General features: G+C 48.5%; 1 protein-coding gene across 1 annotated transcript in view; it reads right to left on the reverse strand.

Moving 5' to 3' along the window:
* The window catches only part of TTC34 (tetratricopeptide repeat domain 34), a 150,252-nt gene extending 136,991 nt beyond the window's left edge, over window positions 1–13,261 (reverse strand). Inside the window, exons 1-2 of the mRNA XM_075327959.1 lie at window positions 11,658–13,261; window positions 10,075–10,300 (exon numbers count right to left, since the gene is read on the reverse strand). Of these exons, the coding sequence (XP_075184074.1) occupies window positions 10,075–10,300; window positions 11,658–13,261 (1,830 nt within the window). The remainder of the gene's footprint in view (window positions 1–10,074; window positions 10,301–11,657) is intronic.
* Window positions 13,262–17,326: the final 4,065 nt, after the last annotated feature.

Genomic DNA, 17,326 nt, shown 5'->3' on the forward strand with positions numbered 1-17,326 from the left:
TGAAACCCTCACCCGTCCGGACCCAAGACCCTACCAAGCGCCACCGCCCAGTCCCTCCACCGTCCCGCTAGCTTTCCCAGCCAGCCTCGCTAACGCCCGGTGGGGCACCGGAGCTTTCCCAGCCATCCCCGCTGACGCCCGGTGGGGCACCGGAGGCCTGCCGGCAACCCCAGAAGATGGCGCCTGGGGAGGGGAGGACCCCGAGCAGTTAGTGGGCCCCCTACCGAGTCCCCCAGTAAGCCTCCTGGGAACAACATCCCCGGGAGTGAACTGGGACGTGGCGCCCATCGAGAGTGGGAGACTGCAGCAGCCACTGTGGCCCAAGGAGACCCCCCTGGCAAATGAGCTGACCTGCCAGAGATTAGTGGAGGAGTACCAGCGGGAGCGGGAGGCCCGGGAGAAGAAGCGGAGGGCCGAGGAGTCGTCCAACCTGGCCTCCAAGGATCAAATCCGTAAGGCCCTTAAGGGGTCACAGGGCCCAGTGAGACGGGGCCTAGTGGTAGATTTCCGGCAGAAAGGAGGCTGGGGCTTCATCAGAGAGCCCGCACTGGGTAAAGATGTTTTTGTGGCCCGACGTGATATTGAAGAACACCTGCCCAAAGGCCACCCAGGCCGAGAGGCTAAGCCGGGTGACGCTGTGGAGTACACCCGGCTGATGGGAAGCCGGGGCTGGTACGCCCTGCACGTCCACATCCTGCGGGAGGAGACGGCCTCAGAGGAACCGGAGTGGCGCCGCACTATGCCAGCGTGCAGCGTCTCCCCTGTCAGCAGCCGCCGCAGCACTACCTCAAAGCAGGCCCAAGCCGCAGAACTGAGCAGCGGGCCTGCAACAGCCACGCAGGAGACACAGACCCGGATCTCCATGGCTTGTTTGATGCAAGGTGCATGGCCAAAGCAAGACCCCAAAGATCACAGCAACAGCCCTCTGCAAACCAGCAGCCCTTTGCAGGAACGCCGAGCTGAGCATACAAAGAAGCCCCATTCCTGCCCAGGCTGCAGCGCCTCGCAGTGGGTCAGGGACCAGCACACAGGAGACGCAGACCCAGATCTCCATGGCCTACCTGCTACCCAGGGCCCTGCCGAAGCAGGATCCCAGCCATTGAAGTAAAGAAAAGAAGATGCTGAACTGTACATAGCCCCTGTCTGCCCCTTATGCTTTGTGAAGATGTCCCTTTTGTGCTGCCCTAATGTTCTTTTTGAAGATGACACCCTTTCCTGCCTTACTGCCCCTTGTACTTTTTGAAGAAGTCACCCCCCTGTGTATGTGTACCGGGCCACTAGACTGGAATGTGGTCCCTGGTAAATGTGATGTGTGAAGTGTCCTGTGTAACCAGGCCACTGGACATAGTGGCTGGTTTTGTTTTCCACTTTGTCGATTGAGAGAAACGAACTGCCAGGCTACTGGACTTGTAGTAGCCAAAAATGTAATTAGTTGCACCCGTTGTGCCCCCTACCAGAATTATGGGGGATGTGCCCGAACCGTGCAATGGACTGGAAGTGCACACTTAGAGTTTTCTTTATAAGAAGTTCACAACGTTTACTTATATGTGCCTCCCATAAAGGGAAGAAATGTTTTATTGTTTTTCTTTCTACACACGTGTAAAAATGTTTTTGCAGTTTCTCCACATTTTCTGTTTTTCAGCCCGAGGACGTGCTGGGATTTGCTGTGGGGGAGTGTGGCGCCCCTGAGGCTTCCGTCGCCACAGGTCATTGCACCCCATCCAGCGGTGTGATGCCCCATTCTGGGAGAGGAAAGGAGTGAACTCCGGTCCCCTGGTAAATCCACACTACACCCATTGCTAGGAACACACTGGGACCAGGGAAAGTGGCAGAAAACCTCCCATGCTGCATGCTGGGAGGGGCCGTAAGACCCATCCCTGCTCCTATAGGGTAGAACAGAGCAATTGGGGAGGTGGGAGGAGCCATCTGAGAGCAGACAAAGAGAGGAAGGTCAAAGTCAGTGAGTGAAGAGAGAGTGGGGAAGGAGGAGGAGGCCTGCTGGAGGCAGGCAAGGAGGAGAAGAGAAAGGAAAGAAAGCTCCAAGTCAGTCAGGAGCTGAAAGGAAAGAAAGACGCTTCCTGGTGAAGATCCTGGGACTCAGAGGGTCCAGGTGACACCAAGCAGAGAGCAGAAGGGGTCCCAGGGCCACGGGTAGCTGTAGAGCTGCGGTGGCCTGTTCCACAAGAACATCGGTGGAGGGATCAAGCTGCAACAGGGGACGGTCCCTAGAAACCTGAGGAGTGCAAAATCATCTCCAGACAGTAAAAACCGAGGCCCAGGGAATGTTGTAAACTCCCCGGGCCACAGCCCACAGCAGTACCTCTAGAAAAGGGATAATCAGCCGACAGGTGACTCCCCAGCCTGGAGGCTGTTGTGGAGGCCAAGCCAGGTTCAACCTACCAAGGCAAGGCTAAGGAAGACAGCTGAAGGCAGAGACACTTAAGAGAAGCGTACCGGCTTTTACTCCCAGAATCACCCAGAAACGTCGGAGGTCCCTGACAGTGGTCCCAGCAGTCCAAGGGTCCCTGCAGGACTGTGACAAGAATTGTGAGTAAAGAACTTGAAACTGTACCCTTGAAGTTGCCTCTGTTATTTCATCTGCATAGACACTCACAAGCACCAACTGTGCCCCGGGGCATCGCTCCACCTGTGGGGAGCAGTACCACCATTGCTGCTATATCATCACCCCGGAGGCCTCACACAGCAGCGGCGGCTTAATAGCCGCAGACCACAGGTGGCGTCACGAACACAAACTTTATTCATCAAGCCACATATTTTACTGACACCCACCAGGGCCACGGAGCCCAGCCACCACTGACTACCACCGGACTAGTCCGGCCCGGCACCGGGTGTCCCATAGCCCTGGGGTGGGCGAGTCAGTGTCACGAACTCTCTCCCCAAACAAACCATCCCTTTTCACTCACGGGCGAGGAGCGCTACTAGAGTCCCCGGGTCCAGCCCATCGCTCGAGCCACCAAGCAGCAGCAGCAGAAGCCCCGGACCCGAGCGTGGTGAGCGCGTTCCCCTCCGCCCGCGACACTAGCCAGACAAATTAATCATAATTTAAGACACAGAAGTGCCGCAAATGAAAGCAATTCTGTGTCAGTCCCTCCCTGACATACATTTCTTGTAGTGGCGCAAAGAAGTGCAGCGTTCTAGGCGCACTGTTCTAAATGAATTTGGCATATGTTATCCAGCCCACACTCATCAAGACTGGCATACAAAACACCCTTCTTGATGAATTAGGACCAATGAGTTGCGTGAGATGTTGTGGACAGTCTCAGAAGCCCAGGACTGATCATATATTCACATCTGTTAGATTTGTTGCAGTCATTCCGGTGACTAAAAATGGGGTCTAGAGAAATATACAATGCTGATTGCCCCAAAAACAATCGCATTCAGATCAGTAGAAATGATTTACAATTGCATAAATTTCGGCAACAAAGTTTCTTACTTATGAATTCACCCTTGAAGTAGAGAAAGTAAAGGACGCTACTGCCACCTGCTGGAGAAGAACGCGTTCAGCAACTGGACAAGAATGTTTTAAAGAGAACCTGTCAGCAGGATTTCGTACTGTAAAGATGCATGAGAGTTTTATAAATCCCATTCACTTTTCTGGAACAGTAGCATTATGATGGTGAGCAACAAATATACGCAGCACCAAAAACTGATTTTGACAACTGAACTTGACACTACACATACACCTTAGGCCTCACTCCGACGTCTGTTTATCACATACGTGTTCTACTCGTGTTTTTCACAGATAGAACAAGTGCCCAGTATAATCTTTAGAGCTGTGCACAATATGACTTTTATATATACTATATGTCTGCAAAACAATCATGGAGACATGTCTATTTTTAACTCATTGATTCAAGTCTATGGCCATGTGCGCACGTTGCGTTCTATTCCGCAGCGTGTAATTCACTCCATGTGCGTCTCAGAACACCACCGAAACAGCTGCATTGTGAGACGCATTCGGCAGAACGCAATGTGTGCACATTCCTTGAGAATTCATGCGTTCTGGAAGCTTGCTCTGCCATAGACAGAGTGGGAAAAGCATCCAGAACACACATTTTTCACAGTGCAGTCCCACTCAGCTCTGAAGCATCCCCATAGACTTGCAGCAGAGCCAAGAGGGACCGCACTGTGGAAAAGAGCATGGCTGGCTGTGAGAAAGAGCCACGTGATCAGAATGAACTCGGATGAACTTCACCCGACTTCATTGTGATCGCGCGGCTCTGTGTGTTTGCCGATTTGCGGTCACACGTGAAGGACTCACCTGTGATCACAAATCCCCTGAGTGACTGCAGTGAGCCGCGCGATCAGCTGTGCTTTCACTCAGGTTACTCGCGGCCACAGCAGCAGTCCTCCACCTGAGAGCGGTGGCAGCGAGTAACCGCAGTGACAGCACAGCTGATCGCGTGACTCACTTCAGTTGCTGCATGGAGCTGACAGGAGCGGCAGTGTTCTACTACCGCTCCTGTCAGCTTCCGATGTAGCAGAGCTGAAAGCGTCGTGGGACCTTGCGTGGATTACGTCAGACCTGGAGGTGTTTTTGAGGGGTTAATATAGTGGTGAAAGAGGGTGTTTTTTTGTCTTTCATTACAAATAAAGGATTTTTTGGATGTGTGTGTTTATTTTCTTTAACTTACAGGTTAATCATGGAAGGTATCTCGGAGAGACGCCTGCCATGATTAACCTAGGACTTAGTGGCAGCTATGGGCTACTGCCATTAACTCCTTATTACCCCGTTTGCCACCGCACCAGGGCAATTCGGATGAGCCGGTTAAAGTCCCGGGACTGTCGCATCTAATGGATGCGGCAATTCCGGGCGGCTGCTGGCTGATATTTTTAGGTTGGGGGGCTCCCCATAACGTGAAGCTCCCCATCCTGATAATACCAGCCTTCAGCCGTGTTGCTTTACCCTGGCTGGTATCCAAATTGGGGGGAACCGCACGTCGTTTTTTTTTTAATTATTTATTTAGGTTTTTTTTCTGCTCGATATAGACATGCCCACCGGCGGCTGTGATTGGTTGCAGTGACACATCTGTCACTCAGCGTGGGGGAGTGTCTGACTGCAACCAATCATAGGCGCCGGTGGGCGGAGGAAGCAGTGAATACTAGATGGAATAATGAGCGGCTGGCATTTTCAAAAAAGGAGAAGCTTCCACAGTGTGAACGCCGCGCAGCACTGCGCTGATGATCGTGGATCGGTGAGTATGAGAGAGGAGGTGGGAGGGAGAGACCGACATGGACAAAGAGAGAAAGATAGAGACAGAGACAGAGAGCGACCGACGGACCAAGAGAGAGAGAGACCTGCATTTATTATGTCAAAAACAAATGCAGATCGCTAGTAAAAAGCAAGTGAAACGTGTTCTTTCTAGACAAATATGCGTTTAGACATTTCACATTGACTTCAATGTTATTAAAACGCTGCCAAAATGGCAAAAACAATTGACATGTTGCTTCTTCAAACGCAGAGTTTTTGTCAAATTTTAAGCAACTAAAACGCTGCGTTTGTAAATGCATCATGTGCACAAGAAAGCCCTATTTTCCATAGACTTTGCCTGGAAATCAAAACGCATGCAATTTTGCATTAAAATGCTGCAGCTCAAAACGCTGCAGAAACGCATGAAAAAATGCAACGTGCACACATAGCCTATGGGTCTGTTAAAATCATGGAGAGCACACAGATTGCATCCATTTCCAATGTGTGTGCTTCCTGGTTTCAACAATGTAATGGGTAGGATAAGCAAATGCTATTTTCCATTTTTTGTGAGTAAAAAAATTGACACACTGACTAAAAACGAATAAAAATCTGATTCAACACCTTGATTAAAATTGGACCTTAAGGGTGCTTTACACGCTAGCGATCGCACCCGCTCCCATCGTTTGTACGTCACGGGCAAATCGCTGCCCGTGGCGAACAATATCTCTTGGACACGTCACACATACGTACCTTCCTAGCGACGTCGCTGTGGGCGGCGAACAACCTCTTTTTTAATGGGGAGGTTCATGCGCTGTCACAGTGACGTCACACAGCGGCCCACCAATAGAAGCGGAGGGGCGGAGACCAGCCACATTAACGAAACGCCCACCTCATTGTCGGAGGAGGCAGGAATGCTGTAGTTCGTCGTTCCTGGGGTGTCACATGTATCGATGTGTGTTGCCTCAGGATCGACGAACAACCTGCGTCCAGCACCAGAAATGATATTTGGAAAATGAACGACGTGTCAACGATCAGGTGAGTATTTTTGATAGTTAGCGGTCTCTCGTAGGGGTCACACGCAACAACGTCGCTAACGAGGCCGGATGTGCGTCACGAATTCCGTGACCCCAACGATATCTCGTTAGCGATGTTGCATGTAAACCGGCCTTTAGAGTTGGCCAACAGCTACTCAGCCAATCCTCTGATACACAGGAACAAAAATTCAAGAGCAGTGAGTTGCCCACTGGCAGAGACCTCTGGGTGACAGTATATCTCTCATATGTAAAAAAGAATTAAGTATATTATAAGTAAAGAAGCACTTCCCTCAATTTTTTATCCTTGTAATTTATTGCAATCATCATATTATATAGCACTGTGTATTTAAAATTGCTCATTTTGCCTTTCTACCCAGTAAATTCCTCTCTTTTCTCTGCTATCTGTAGAACCAGGAAGTATCTTTTCCCTGTATCAGTCATCCCTGTCTTCAACTACTGACAGAGCTGCCTCCTCCTTTTCCTGCTAGTGACTTTTGCAGTGATGAATCATGCAGGGAAAAGAAACTTCTTGATTCTAGACAGCAGCTTAGAAGGATTCTGTTAGTTTCTCTAATCATGGGATGTCATAACCTAATGAAAATCATAAGAATTAACTGGGTAGAATGGCAAAATAAGCAATTATAAGTACACAGTACTATATAATATGATGACTGCAATATATTAAGAGGTTAAAAACTTTGAAGAGCGTGCTTCTTTAACTATGTCCAATTCTTCAGCTATGTTCACACTGAGACCCCGTTTCATCAAGATGTTAGGTCGAATTTAATCAAAAATGTTGCAACTCTTGGCGTTTTACTCTAGTCCTTACCAGCTTTTCCAAAATAGGTGGAGCTGGGTAGGCCTGCCAGTCAAATTAATCATAATTTGCACTACTACAATAGTTACTCCAGATATGTACGGCAGCCCATTTGTGGTTGAGATGCACGACAATTGTAAGATACACCCAATTCACTAAAGGGAACCTGATATCAGGTTTCCCCAATATAAAATACGACCATCACTCAGAGCAGCATCTTACAGTATTTTGCTCTTCTCTGAGTAGGACAGAACACCACTGGGGGACACTATGTTTATGACGTAGGATGCATCATACACATTAAGCAATATAAGGACAGCCTTTGCGACGAGAGAAAAGGCTCCGAAGGAAGACCAGCAACGCCTCTTGGACCTGACTGCACTATATGAGGAAATTACGAAATTTATTTTTTGTGCTATGTTCGGGGACTTCTATACCCTGGTGGACATATGTAGACATGCAAAAGATTGATCTTCCTACAGATCGTTCATAAATTAAAGTTGCCATGGCTTGAGATTGAGCTGAAGGCCATTGAAAAAAAAAGAAAGAAAAAAAATACAGCAAAAATGGCCTAAGGGTGGTGGTCATAGTTTCTATTGGGAAAACCTGATGACAAGTTCCTTTTAAGAGGTGCATGCTTTTAATACCAAATTTAACTCTAGAGATACAGGTGCAAAAAGGTGCCAAATAGGGTCTTAACTAGTTAATAAAGGAAAAAGAATAGGAGAGTTTTCGCTCACCTCTTATAGTCGTGTGGGACATAACTATTCATGCATTTAGACATGATCAGCTGCAGCAGCAACACATGTGTATGTGACACCCAGGCCTATCAGGTCGTCACAGGGTATTATGCAATCTGCCCATCTGCACAGTATCCACATTCTCCTTGGTTACGGGTCCCTGGCTTTTGGTGTTGCTAAGAACAAGCTAATCAAAATCCTAGAAACACTCTTCACCACACCCACCAGACACACCAATGAGTAGCCTGAAGGAAATAGGGCCGCCCACTAAGGGGATTGGTTAGGGAGGGTCAGGCGTGTCAGGAGCAGTAAGTTGAATGGTGACTCTCATGAGGAGGTCACAAGTCAGTTGGAGGAGGTCAGGAGCTGGGCTCCTTGCTAATACTAGGTGGCAGATATTGGTCTGGGCCTGGTAGCAGCTGGAACCCCAGTCGCAGGGGGATCGTGTCAAGGGGCATGGAACTGCCAAGGAGGGCAGCCGGCGGCCTTGAGCCATCTCCAGGCAGGGGCCAGGGCATGACAGTATAGGTTGACCCTGGGCCAGGAAGTAGCTTCAAGCGTCCTGGTAATTCACCCGATGAGGACGGAGCCTTCAAGATCTGTTCTCCACCCGCTCCAAAATTGGGGTACTAGCGCAACGAGGGGGATAGGAATTTCCTAATATACAGTCCAGAAAATCCCAAGCGTGAACCCTGAGAGCAAGCTCACTCTGTTAGCCATACGGGTGAGCGGGACCCGACTAGTTCTATACTACAGGGACAACCAGTAAAGAAGGTGCCAAGGGAAAGGTCACAGGCTAACAAGCAACACCATCGGGCACGGGATCCAGTTGTGCTTCCCCCCTGTTGCAGCGGTGCTCAGAATTTCGGTTTACAAGTTGTCGGTGTCAGCGTTATTGGACTGCGTGAGTATGCAGTGACCCTTTCCTCCCCAACGGTATCCCCTCATTACCATCACTGAGCACCAGGGCAATCCCCCTACCCACGGAGGAGTTAAACACCTGGCTGCCATCCCATCACCACCGGGCACTCCCAACAGCAGCGGTGGTACTCCACCTTACCACACACCGTGGGTGGCGTCACGAACTCTAAGGACACAGCCCCCTGTAAATACCCCCCTTTATTTCGAGTGGCTGCATGACCCCTCCCGGGTCCGGAGATTCCTCGAGCCACTGCGGATCCGGTTCAGAGCAGCAGCCCGGCTGCTGGCACTGGGGCGGTACATGTACACTCCCATACAGAGATTATAGTAGGAATAGGAATTAGATAGATAAGACATGTATCGTCTATGATGCTGTTGAAGATTTCCAAGAATGAAGATCCAAGACACAGGAATAAGAATGGACATGTTTCATCTGCACTGAAAATGAAGACTTCCAGGATTGAAGATCCAGGACACAACAATGTGAGATAATTGTGGTTTATTCAACGCGTTTCAAAGTGATCCAGCTCATTCATCAGGATAAGAACCAAAGATTTTGTAGTTTTTATACTGATGAAGAAGCTGGATAGCTTTGAAACGTGTTGAATAAACCAAAATTATCTCACATTGTTGTGTCCTGGATCTTCATTCCTGGAAGTCTTCAGTTTCAGTTCAGATGAAACATGTCCATTCTTATTCCTACCAGTACCAAACCGCAGCACATCTTTCATTAAAACTGGCAGGCAAAATTTGAGATTTTTTTTTATTCATTTTAGAAAAGATCTGCTCCTTATTTCTTTCAAAAATTCATGGAAAATACTTCTTATACTGCACTGTCCAATCAAAATGCTGCTAAAGAGAAAAAAAAAAAAAAACTTCAAGTGAAAAATAAAAAATAAAAAAAAAAAAAAGTTTTCCAGAACTCTTCAAAACCTCTTGAAGAAATGCTTCAGAAAATTTAAAGTCCACATCAAACAGCTCAGAAATTCTTATATTTTTGTAAATTTGAATGGTATGATAATTGGAGTCTTAAAAAACAGAACACCAGGGAAAAAAAAACCCCTTCTATTTAAATTCTTTCTATTCCTTTCTATGATAGAGAAATAACCTACAAATTTAAATAATAAGGCACATGTCAAATCCTTTTCAGGCTAACAATTAATTATCCAATAATAACAATACTCTGCCAGTGAATAATGTAGGACCATGCTGACACCTGCTGGTAGAAACCTAAGCATGCAGATATACAGGGCTTTACTTTCAAGAGAATGCAGTTTACAAATATATTTCCTATTTAAAAAAGGTTTTTAAGAAATGTATTTATTGTTTATGTTTTTTTCCATGCATTACCTGATTTCCATCGTAAATGAAACCTTTTTTGAACTGGAGCAACGCTAATCTGGCCAAGACTGGAGATCTTTGAGAGCTGCTGTTCAAGGCTAAGGAAAGCATCTTATGAGCTTCTTCAATGCGGTCCATCTGGTAGAGGGCATCTGTACACAATATCCGACACAAGTCATCAGTGGGATCCAACATCATTAGAAGACTGGCTAGCTGGTGCACGCCTGAAACATCACTGGGGGAATAGGAGAGAAGAATATGAGAATGAGTATCCTTCTTACCAGCTATTAAATATCATATGAATTTATTCTTTAAAAAAAAGTCAACATGAGAACTTCAAAGCTTCACATGCTCTTGAGGTATTGGACTGGGCAGCTTGAATCAGAGTCTGGCTGCACATTTTCAGACAGGTATATTTTTCCTCGAAATGCTCTGGTGTTCCAGGGAGAACGTAGTCTGAAGAGCTGACCATGGACTATTGTCATAGATAAGACTAGTTTTAGATTATCCCAGCACCAATTTGGGTGATTGGTCTCATGCTATGAGGAAAATCCGCCAATCCCCTAGAGCGGCGCCGTGAGAAGCCAAGTAGGGAAGGCACTGGACTAGTCTCATCTCTGGCTATGGTTCCTGGTCAGATCTTCAAGAAATATTGTTTGTGGAACACCGGAGCATTTAAAAAAAAAAAAAAAAAAAAAAAATCAATACCTGATTGTAGTTGTGCAGTCAAGGGCTGATTGATGGTGCCCGTGGCTTTGGAAGCACAAATCAGCAGACTGATTCTCATTAAGGGTGCTTTACACGACACCATGGATTGTGCGATGCATCGTCGGGGGTCACAGTTTTCATGACGCACATCCGACATCGTACACTACGTCGTCTCATGTGAAACCTCTGAGCGATGCAGTATCGCTCACAAATCGTGAGTCGTGTACTCGTCGCTCAGTTTCATAATATTGTTTATTTTTCCTGCAGCAGGTTGTTCATCGTTCCCGTGGCAGCACACGGCGCTCCGTGTGACACCACGGGAGCGATGAACTCTGCTTACCTGCGTCCCACGGCTCCCGCCGGCAGTGTGGTAGGAAAGAGGTGGGCAGGATGTTTACATCTCCGCCCCTCCGCTTCTATTGGCCGGCCGCTGTGTGACGCTGAGCGTCCCTCCCTATTCAGGAAGTGGACGTTTGCTGTCCACAGCGTGGTCGCTCAGCAGGTAAGTGCGTGTGACGGGGGTTTCACGACTTTGTGCGACACGGGCAGCGATTTGCCCGTGACGCACAAACGACGGGGGCGGGTACGATCGATTGTGAAATCGCACAATCGGTCGTCCCGTGTAAAGCAGGCTTAAGGCTAGGTGCAGATGACTAGTTATGTTAATCACACTGTGATCAAAGTGGGATCTGATTTTCTCGGATGATGAGATGATAGAAAAAAAAATTCCCCATGCTCTCCATTCTGTCAGTCCATGAAAATCAGACCGCACTCGAATGTCTCTTTGTCCGAGGAAAAAAACTCAAGTATTACGGACTGTCTGTTTCCCTTAAAGTTATGAACCGGATTGTATTTAGCAGTTATTATGAATACTTGACTATTACCATTCTTGTGATGAGTTGTCATCCTGCTCCACAGTCTTATTTTTGTTTGTTAGTCTTTGCTCATTGGTAGCAGAAAACGTCCTATGCAGCATCTTCTCGCCTTCTTCCTGTAGGACCTTGTAAAGAAGGCCTCTTTGGTTCCAGGGCACATAGGTTTTAATTGTTAGTAAGGTCTCATCTAATTTTAGCTTGCAGGCAGTAACATAGTCAAGGGCTGTCAGAAAACAGCTTCCACTTATCATCCGGATTAGTCCTCTCCCACATAGAGCCCTCACACAACTAGAAGGATGCGGCGATTCGTCTTCTATAATCTTCTGAAAGTCCTTCAAGGATTGTTGATGTTCATTACTGTGGAAGTGACAGAAGCCCTGTAGAACATATAAGGTGTTTTGATAAGTCTTTTTTTCAGAGCTGATTAACTGGTTGCAAATATCCAGACAGGTCCGAAAATCTCTAGAAAGGAGTTTGCAGTCTGCTAGACGCACATTCATTTCCCGTCTGCTTTCAGTGGAGCATTGGATTAAAAACTCAAGGGCCTGAATTATTGGTAAAAGAAGTTCTGTACCAGTGTCTGACCTGAGCTCTGGCCTAGCTCGAATGGCTTCTCTAAAGTCTCCATAATCCATTTCGATGCAGGTCTTGGACCGATCCATCACTCTAGCAATGTCCTGACTGGAGAAGATCTCCATAAACCGTCTTCTGGCATGACTAGGGCTGATTCTGAAAGCCTCTGCTAAGTCATGCACCATTTCTTTAGTACGGCAGCCTAAAGAATAGTAGGCTGCTGCCCGGTCCACCAACAACCAAGAAATCTTTTCTTCCTTAATTTTGTTCTCCAAAGATAAGGCCTCAATGGCCCTGGAATATACAGCTATACACTCTTCAAACTTACATTCCTCAAATAAGTAAGCAGCTTGGGTTTTACATATTTGGAGATCATCAGGAGTCAGGGCAGCTAGAAAGCTATAACAGTCATGAAGCAAGATGTTCATGTTTACCTCCGAGTTATTGTTCTCGTAAGAGGCAATGAAGCTGTGGAAGGCACTGATGATTTGGGGCAAGTGGTCTCTTTGCTTAGTGCATATGTATTGCCTAGCTTCCTCATTAAACTTTGTAAAGACTTGTACATAGTCAACCACCCCGTTTCTTAAATTAGTCTGAGACAAGATCCACGCAAGACCTCTGGTCAACAGAAGTTCAAGAGAGTGGTGTGGGTAAGTATTCAATAAAGAGTTACATCTCATTACCACATCCTCATAACGCCCACTTTTAAGGAAAGTGCCCATTTTGAATAAGGAAGCAGCAAAATTATTTGGATAAAGCATAGAAAGAAAGACTGCTGCTATTCCTGGATTCAGAGAGACAATGGCCATACCGTCACATTTAATTTTTGGTATTTCACTTTCTCCTAGACACCACTTCTCCAAAGTTGTAATTACAGAGTGATACTGTCCATCATCTAGTGATTTTACTCTTTGTAAGGCAATGGGTGCATTACAGCTAAAAGCAGCCATGTAAAATGCCGAGGCTAAGAAGTGTTCATTATTAATAAGATGCTGGTAGGCTTCACGGCACAATCGACTGGGAACGTCTTGGCCAGACATCTTTTTTCTTTGATGGCTACACAGGTGGTTTGGAATGGGTCTTCAGCATTTTCATCTTCTGCCACAGTATCTAATTCCAAAAAGAAAGACAAAGTCAATTTTATTGTAGTCTAGGTGTAGTACCCAGCGTTGCTCAGGACAGTAACTAAGTGTCTGTCTCTCTCCCACTCTCCCTATGTCTGTCTGTCTCTCTATCTGTCTCTCTCTGTGTCTCTGTCTGTATGTCTTTCTCTCACTCTATCCATCTCTCTCTGTCTGTCTTTTTCTCTGTCTCTCTGCCTCTCTCTGTCTGTCTCTCTATCCACCTTTGTCTCTCTGTCTCTGTCTGTGTGTGTCTGTTTCTCTCTATCCATCTCTGTCTGTATGTGTCTTTACCTGTCTGTCTTTCTCTCTCACGCTATTGTCGCGGGCGGAGGAGGGGACGCCGCGCTCTCCCACTGCTGCTCGGGTCCGGCTGCCGCGGCTGCTGCTGCTGCTCGGTGGCTCAAGCGATGGGCCGGATCCCGGGGACTCTAGCGGCGCTCCTCGCCCGTGAGTGAAAGGGAATTGGGTTTTGGGATATAGTTTATTGTCCGTGACGCCACCCACGGTTGTGGTGATTTGTTGGCACCACCGCTGCTCTGTATGGGGATCCCGGGAGTGATGACAGGAAGCAGCTAGTTGTTGTGTTGCCCCTCCGTGGGTAGGGGTTGGTGATCCCGGGGCCCAGTGATGAGGTGAGAGATGCAGGGCTTGGTGGGCGCAGGGACGCGGGGGCAGCGCTGTGCCTTGCGGCACTGTGGTACTCACTCAGCCTGAGACGGTGACACAGTTCTCGGTAAAACACACGGCTGGAAAGACGGTTCCCACGGACGGCTGCACTTGCTTTCCCCAGTAGGTGACGGTGACGGTCCCTCTGTCCTGCACCTATGTTGATGATGGCTGCGATGGGTTCCCACCGGTAACCCGCTCCCCGGCTTGGATATGGGCCGGAGGAGCCCTACTTTGCCCGCAGGCGCTGGCCCTGAGAAACTGGTGCCCTGGCGGTGGCGGTGTCTCTCCGTTACGGTTGGACTGTTGCCTTCTATCGGGACTTGGTTGTTGGGAGACAGTCGTCCCCTTCACTGACGGATTTGGCAAATTATGGCGACTCCTAGCCTTGCCGGGATCCGAAAGGCCCCTGCCCTGGTGCTGACTGTCCTTTGTATACTGCTCCAGACCACCGGGCCACTACCCGTCCGTGGTCCTTCCAGCAACCTCCGAGCAGTCACCCCTGCGGACTATCACTGCCGTCTGCTGACCTTGCTGTCACTGTCCGGGCACACAGCCGGACCAACTTCAGGCTTTTCTACTCTTCGCTTTAGTTCCACTCTTTAGCTCCACTACTACTTCCTTCTACTTTACTCCCCTAGCTTCAACTGCTTGGTTCCTCCCGCCTCCAGGGCTGTGAACTCCTCGGTGGGCAGAGCCAACCGCCTGGCCCACCCCCTGGTGTGAACACCAGCTCCTGGAGGAAGGCAACAAGGATTTTTGGGTTAGCTTAGATGTGCCTAGCTGGGGTGTAGGGTGTGGTGGTGTGATGACCTGTGACTCCTGGCTTGCCCAGGGCGTCACACTATCTGTCTCTCTCTCTAACCGTCTGTCCATTTGTCTGTCTCTCTCTGTCTGTTTCCCTAGCTGTCTCTCCACTGAAATCGTATTACCTCACAACATCAGCTTTTTATACTAAGAATGTCTTTCATTGCCTATAGCAACCACTCAGAGCTCCTATTAATGGTCTGTAGCTCCATTGACTTTAATGTAAGCAGTTTTTTTGCCGAATAACTTTATAGCGCGTGGTTAAATTTTCCCCTCAAAACATAGTCTATGACGTTCAGTGAGTCAAATGGGGTGTCTGTGCAGAATTTTGTGATTGTAAATGTGACAGTACAGATTCCTTTAATAGACATACATACACACATACACTCAGCTTTATATATTAGATTGTCCTGCTGGACCCTCACAATTACAAGGTAAGTCTAACAATGGCTACTGGTATCGACCAGAAGAAATCTAGGTTGGTGGTACGTGATCAGTTTGCACAACCAGCACATCTACATGCTGGTATCACAATAATATATAGATATTTTACATATAAATGTGGCGCCCTAGACTAGCCAGGTCGTCACAGGTACTGCAACACACACACCCACCCCGAGACAGGCACATCAGCCAGACACAAAATCCTTGTTGCCTCCCTCCAGGGGCTGATGTCCACACCAGGTGGGGTGGAGCCAGGCGGTTGGCCCCACCCACTCAGGAGTTCACAGTCCTGGAGGCGGGAAAGGAGTCAGTCAGTGAGGAAGAGAGTAGAGTCAGTGAGGGAGTGAGAAGTAGGAGTGAGGAGCAAACTGACCGTGTCTGGGTGTGTGGTCCGGGCACCAAGAGCAAGGTTGCAAGACGGTGGTGGCCGTCTGCAGGAGAGGCAGATCGACGCGGAACCGTAGGACCGGGGACGGGCGGTGGCCCGCCGGTACCGAACCGGGGAGCGAAGTGAAGCCAGCACACACAGGCAGGGCCTACGGACCCCGACCAGGCTTGGAGTCGCCATTAGAGGTCAAATCCGTCAGTGACCGGAACCCCAGGGGTTTCCTAACAGCCAAGACCCGATTGAAGGCAACCGTCCAACCAGTAGAAGGAAATACAGCTACCGCCACAGCTAGAGTTCCAAGGGCCAAAGCCTGAGGGCAAAAGGGCTCCTCTGGCACATCTATACTCTGGGGAGCGGGTTACCGGTGGGAATCCATCGGGACCGAACATACACAAAGGTGCAGGGAAAGGCAGCCACCACCAACCGTCCGGGAGAAACTACAGCAGCCGGCTGCGGGACCCGTCCATCCAGCCGTTTGGTTTACCAGAGACTTTGCGTACATTTGTGGCTGAGTGAGTACAACCATGTCATCCGGCACCGCGCTGCGCAGTCCAGGCGACCCTGCACCTTCCCAAACCTGCCTCCCCGTCACCTCACCGGGCCCTGGGACCACCAACCCCTACCCACGGAGGGGGGAAAACAACATCCCAGCTGCTCCCTACCATCGCTCCCGGGATCCCCGTCACCAGCAGCGGTGGTGCCCATCCTCACCACAACCCGTGGGTGGCGTCACGGACCAAATCCCCAAATCAAACTACCCCTTTCACTCACGGGCGAGGAGCGCCGCTCGAGTCCCCGGATCCGGCCCACCGCTCGAGCCACCGAGCAGCCATCGCAGCAGCGCCGGACTCGAGCATTAGCAAGCGCAGCGCAGCGGCGTCCCTCCCCGCCCGCGACATAAATATAATGGCTTATGTTGTAAATTTTATTAGCAGAATTTATGAAAGCTTGTCACATGTTTTGGAGTTTTAAACTCCCGTACACTAGACACTGGGTTATTAAACCAGTGGAAACCAGCATAGAACTGAAGATCGTTATTTCTCCACCACATACAAAAGATCAGCTTTCTGCCCTAGTTGTATATCTAAATACTCTGATCAAGACAATGTGAGTTGTTGGGCCATTAGCCCCCCAGCACTTTAGTCATAGGCCTTGGTAGCCAGCTACTTTTGCCCCTAATCAAAGGAACAACACTGAACCAAAGGACACCAAGCACTCGGTAACAACTTGAAGTCATTGACTATGTTGTTAAAATACTGTACAACATGGACTAGGATTCTAGGGGTCCTGAGACATCAGGTTGAAACTGTGATAACATTAATATTGCAATGCTTCAGCACTACCCATAGTCCTTCAACTCTATCCTCTTTGATCACAAACTCTGATTAAACGTAACTTAAAAAGTACCCTTCACATTAAATCACTAGCTCCCAATCACACCTTCAGCCTGATGTAATTCAGCCATATTTTACCATCTGCTTTACAGCCAGAAGATCTAGCTCATATTGAACACTATGCTCATTAAAGAGAACATGTCATCTTATTCATGCTGCACGGACCACAGACACCATGAATCAGATACTGGCTCCTCTATTGCAGCTGACCTTCTCTTTAACCTGTCAGTCACATGGAGCAGGTTGGGACGGAGATGCCGGGACCGGCCCTAACTAGTCATC

This window comes from Anomaloglossus baeobatrachus, chromosome 11 (genome assembly GCF_048569485.1).
Source record: "Anomaloglossus baeobatrachus isolate aAnoBae1 chromosome 11, aAnoBae1.hap1, whole genome shotgun sequence".
NCBI classification, from domain to species: Eukaryota; Metazoa; Chordata; class Amphibia; order Anura; family Aromobatidae; genus Anomaloglossus; species Anomaloglossus baeobatrachus.